At 38.5% G+C, this 5,459-nt stretch overlaps 1 protein-coding gene across 1 annotated transcript; it reads left to right on the top strand.

The window, feature by feature from the left end:
- Positions 1-144: 144 nt before the first annotated feature.
- On the top strand, positions 145-1,604 carry lg12h15orf61 (linkage group 12 C15orf61 homolog). Its single transcript, XM_057347908.1, has 2 exons — positions 145-904; positions 1,014-1,604. The coding sequence occupies exons 1-2, from the start codon at positions 538-540 to the stop codon at positions 1,139-1,141; spliced, it is 495 nt and encodes a 164-aa protein (XP_057203891.1). The 5' UTR covers positions 145-537; the 3' UTR covers positions 1,142-1,604.
- The last annotated feature ends 3,855 nt before the right edge of the window (positions 1,605-5,459 follow it).

Here is a 5,459-nt window from a genome sequence, read left to right as displayed (position 1 = left end):
AAAAATATCTTCATTTAAATGGTATTTAGTTTACCCATTACATTGAATCAATGTTTTACACATTTAAGTCATAACGGAATGTGAATTGTCTTCTTTATCTCATGTAGCTCATAGGAACAAAAACGCGCATGGTTGTTTCTTCCCGGAGAAAATATCTATCGTACTAGAGAGGGGTATGTTAAAAACAAGTGTATTTTTCGGGCAAAGAGCACACACATCGTAATTTTGCCTTTTTTAGTAGAAAGAGCAGGCGTAACGAATTATTGTAATGTAAGTGTTTGTCTATCGAGTATAAAAGGCGCTCTGGTAAGTTGCTTAACCTCCACTGCACTGACAAGCAAACTGTCCTCAGGGGTTCCAGGCTTTTATGACCAAGATAAAGACTCTAGTAGTATTTTTGTACTAATGCAGTAGGCTGTTAAGTAACGCAAAGGTTCGCTTTGTTTCTCATCACGTTGGTTAGTTTCTGTGTTGTGACGAATGACGCGACGTAGCTCCAGCTGCTGTCAAAACCATTTCTGGTGACCACTTGACATCATGCTCTTCAGAGTTTGTTGTAAAATGACAGAAGTTCTCCGGAGGATTCACAGTCTCTTTCTGAAGGTTGTGCTGTTTCCCAGCACGTTTGGGAATAAAGCGCGTCGTCCCGCAGCTTCTGAAGTGTTAACACGACACCTAACACAGCGCAAACTCCCGCCCTGGACCTCATTCTGTGTGCGCTACAGTTCTGTTATCAATGACCAGTTCGGGCTTTCCCATTTCAACTGGCAGGTGCAGGGAGCAAACTACCACATCCTCAGGACGGGCGCTTTTCCTTTCATTAAATACCATTGCACCAAAGCACCTTTGCACGACCTGCGGTTTGAGAATGCTTTTTTTGGTGCACTGAAAGTCATCAATCTAGGTCAGTGTGAATAATTCCTTTATTGACAAAATTGTTTACTTTTAATGTTTTCATTTGCACATAAAGCTGATTTCTAATACGTACTAATATGTACTTTTTGTTCTTTCAGGTATTCCCTGTATGGCTTATGGCTTGGGCTCTTCGATGGTTGCTAGAGTGACGGAGGAAGTACAGACCTCTGCAGGTCCTGTCACTGTTTACTTTGCATACAAGGAGGTGGAAGGTGCTCAGTACTAATATCAGAGACAATCTGACACTCCATGCATTCTGTTTAAAGGACTTATTTGCACCTGCAAATAATTGTCATTTACTTTTTAGTCTTTGGAAATGTTTGCAGGTGGCCTGCAGTCTGTGTAAATGTAAAATGGCACTTTTCCCCCACACATAATACAATTATTTATTGAAAATGTTGGCAAGTAAAGGTTTTTTGAAAGTAGATTTTTTTACAGTATTGTACGTTTTTCAGACGATTGTATGAAAAATGATCAGATTATCATGTACAACACATTTCTAGTATCACAAAATGAAAATCAATGAATAAAATTTTATAAGTAAAATTTTAACATTATTAAAATTGATTGTAATAAAATGCAATTATTTTTCTCGAATGTTTTGCGTAATTCTGAAAAAAAATGCTACCTTGTAAGTATTATAACTTAATTGTTCTTGATACTTCATGACTTTAGTCTCATTAATACGTGTAATAACTTGTTTGTAATCACTTTATTCTCAAAATCGTACCCGTTTTTTTTTTTTTTTTAACATCCGTCAAAAACACAGTTGTAATTAAAGCATAATCTTGAATAGTCATCCGCATTTGTCATGCCTCATACGTGTTCATTGAAGTTTACAAGCTACACAACTCCTTGTTTTCCCACTTGTTTTCCTCCCTAAAGCTAATGCAGAATTTTAAATACCTTCAGCTCATTTATTTAAAGTCAAATTAGAGCTCACTCCCTGCCTGGCGTATTGTCAATAGGAAGCAAGAGGGATTGTTTAAAGGACAGGTCTGATAAAATGGTTTTTAATTACAATAGAGAAAGTGTGGCCTTCGTTCAGAGCCCTCCCCACCGCTGTCATTCTCAGATGCTTTGATTTCTGATAATGTGCTTTGCTGACTTGGCGTTGCTCGGGCTCTATTCTGGAGAATCCTTTGTGAGGTTGGGTTTGACAAACTACCATATTGATCCTCTACAAGTCTCAAAGCATTCTGCTAAGCACATTTATCAGAGGCCTTAATTTTCTTGCCATGTCGCCTTCTTTTTTCTAGCAAACATCCCACAGTAATAATTTCAGGTATTACATGCAAATCAATGGACCTCTGGCCCTTTCTTTTGCACACCGTAATTTAGAGCGACAGGGTGGATTTGATTGGATCATTGTATGATGACTAAATCTAGTGTGTGCAATCTTGGTTTTGTAGGAATGGTGTCTATTTCAAGCCATTAGTGTTATAATGAGTACAACTCAAATCAATAATCCTTGTTAAGGCATTTAATTATTGTGAGAACATGTGCGAATGGATACAATTCTCTCATGATGTGGCCTGTCTTTTACAGTTTCTTTGAAAGCATTGCATACCTGTTTTGCTTTTCCCCTATATGGAAGCAAGCAGAAGACCCTGTATTTCATCAACACTAATTGGCCCTAATGGAAATCATTTATACACCCAGTGTAATCTGATCGGCACTATTATCCAGAACGGCGGTTTCTGAGTTCTGTGAGCTTAGAAATGCTCAGGGAACCATATCTTAATTCCACTTCATTGACCCTTTGACCCTTTCCTCCTCATTGATACTGTAGCAGGTCACGAGGACAAGTATGGCAGGCCATGCCTGAGAGGGTGATGTGAGCCATGAAACTCAAGCCGATGTTGCCATCTTCACAGTCTGTTTTTGGTCGTGCCCCCCATGTGCGGTGCCAAGCCACGGGAGACGACATTAGCTGGAGCGGGCGCTTGCCGTTACACTTCACCTCGGTCAGCAGTCTAGGATAACGGAGCAGTAAATTGTCTACTGTAAAGTAAAGAAAAAACATAACGGCGCCATGTTAAGAGATCAGTGCCTTTCGTTTTAAGGCCCATGCAATCAAGACTTGTGTCTGTAATTGGAGGTCTAAATTACCCTCTCTGAATATAAGGTGCTAATCAACAAAGGATTAAGCACTTGTATTAACAAGTTCAATTACATGCAAATAACGACGACCAAGTTGAAATCTTTAAATACAAACACTATTTACATCTTAGGTAACTAATGGGAATGTAAAAGGCAGATTTGATTGCCATATGAGGGGAAACATTTTCAGAGCCACACGCTGTTGGTCCGTCTTGGTGGCGTGTAATCTATTATTTAGCAGGAAAAATCACATTAATTTTTGCTTGACATAGAGATGTATGGGTTTGGCAGAAACAATTATTGTATGAATAACCCCTGCAGCTAATTTTGTGAAGGTTATCATCCAGTTCTCAGACCAACCACGGGCTTCTCCGACAGCAGCGAGATGTCAGTTTGTGTCATCTGTTCCAGGTACGCTGTGATCTCCGTGTCAACAGAGGTGCTGAGACAAATAGGTTTGGAATTGAACTTCTGTTGTCATAAGTCATTAAATGATGGTGACAGACCAAGTTAAGCAATTATAGCTCATGGAATCACATTCATGAGGACATCTTCAAGAATGTCACAAATCTGCCAAGTGTATTAATTGCATTTGTGTCTCGTGATATTACAGTTTTGGCTGCAGTCCTGGATTCTGATTAAATTTATTTGAGGACTGAATCAAATATTCCTTGTTGAATCAGTATTAAGGGAGTATTATTATCTCGGCGCAGTAATTTTTATATGGTACAACAGGGCATCTCTTTTAGCGAACAATTTTAAATGGAGTAGAATGGCAACTTCAGTTTTATTTAGTGAAATAAATAATATAAAGAGGAAAAGTCGCTTTGGATAAAAGAGTCTGCTAAATGCATAAATGTACATTTATGAGCGTTACTCTTTGAAATCAGAATTGAAGGTGTTTCAAGAATCTTGTCTTTCTTTGCTGCACTGTCCTTGAAATTGTTGCCAGTAGATTTACTCTCATAACATGAACCCACAATTTTGGTTTTCACTAATGCACAGATACCTTTTTCGGATTCCTCCCTTCTGATATTGCCTTCAATTGTTATTACATTGATAGTTCACCCAAAAATAATCATTTTGTTTTCATTTACTCACCCTCTTGTCATTTCAAATCTGTATGACAAGATATTTTGAAGAATGTTGTTAACTGGCCCCATTCACTTTCATTGGTTTTGTGTCCTACAATAGAAGTGAAAGGGGGCCAGTGCTGTTCGGTTACCAACATTCTTCAAAATATCTTCTTTAGTGTTCTGTGGAAGAAAGAAAGTCATACAGATTTGGTTTGAAATGACAAGAGGGCGAGTAAATGATGACAGAATTTTCATCACTTTGAGTATATTTCAAAGGAGATTTTCCTTATTGCATCATTGCGTTAACAGACAAAAACGAAGCAAGATTTAGTGCAATTGTTAAAGCCTTAGTGATTTCTGTGTATTATAATTGCTGACCTCACACCACTGAGGATGGAATTACTTGATTTTTTTCACATGCTATTGGGTGCTGAGAGTGGTTCTTATGAAGAGGGAAAAAGCCATTAAAAATCTATTAAAGCAGATCTTTTTACCCAGAGGGAAAAGCCTTCTCATTACTAAGCAGATTGGAAGGGATGACAAGTGGCTCTATATTTCTATTTTATTTTATTTCCTTCTTTTTTTTCTCTCCTCATCATTTTCTTTCTGAAAAGGCCAGCTGAAAGACAGCATGCCCACTGTGCCAATCAGTACAGCTACGGGCTGCAGGTGGCCCCCGTGGCTGTCAGTCACACAGACGCACTGACCCTTTCACGTCTGGAAGCAGGCGAGATTTGTACACAACAATTCCTCAAGGCCACACCTCTAAATTGCCATCTCTCTCATTTAGCTTGTGTTTAAATAAATACAGCCTTAATTAATGCAGAAGTTCATTAAAAAGTTGTTCACTTGAAGTGCGTAATGCTGATGTTATTTATTAATGCACGTGAATACAGGCTTTATGCTAATGGTTTCCTGACTGTTTCATCATCTGACTGACACGTTCATGTAAATCCATCACTAACGCGATGCGTCTGAATGCATGTTATCTGTTTTGATAGTCTTCAACATTTAGCTTAATGCATTGTTTTTTGGATTTCTTTCGAGCTGATTACAAATTCGCTTTTGCCTCTCCCTTGGAGCTTGTAAGACGTTCGTCTCGCTTATATTTACTGTTTACAGTGTTGACATTAAGAATAATAGATACTAATGGCATCTCCATGAATTATTGTGAGAGTTAAATGAACTCTCCATTTTATTATATATTATGCAGTATTTAAAGTTTTGGGTCATTAAAAACCAGACAGCACTCTCTGCCTCCGCCCCCTTTCCCCCGCCCCAAGTTTGTCTTTTACCCCCTGCCAGTGTGCAGTGATGCCCTTGTTGCCACAGGCTAGATTTTATCTGTTCTTCAGAAAAGCATTA

This window comes from Triplophysa rosa, linkage group LG12 (genome assembly GCF_024868665.1).
Source record: "Triplophysa rosa linkage group LG12, Trosa_1v2, whole genome shotgun sequence".
Classification (NCBI taxonomy): Eukaryota; Metazoa; Chordata; class Actinopteri; order Cypriniformes; family Nemacheilidae; genus Triplophysa; species Triplophysa rosa.
The sequence above is the reverse complement of the archived record's forward strand: the minus strand, read 5'-3'. Positions and strand labels throughout refer to the sequence as shown.

What these genes read in the sequence shown, in the direction of transcription:
- lg12h15orf61 (XM_057347908.1), top strand. Translation starts at nt 538, where the DNA reads ATGCTCTTCAGAGTTTGTTGTAAAATGACAGAAGTTCTCCGGAGGATT. An exon ending in ACTGAAAGTCATCAATCTAG is followed by an intron (nt 905 to 1,013) that starts GTCAGTGTGAAT and finishes TTGTTCTTTCAG; the next exon opens with GTATTCCCTGTATGGCTTAT.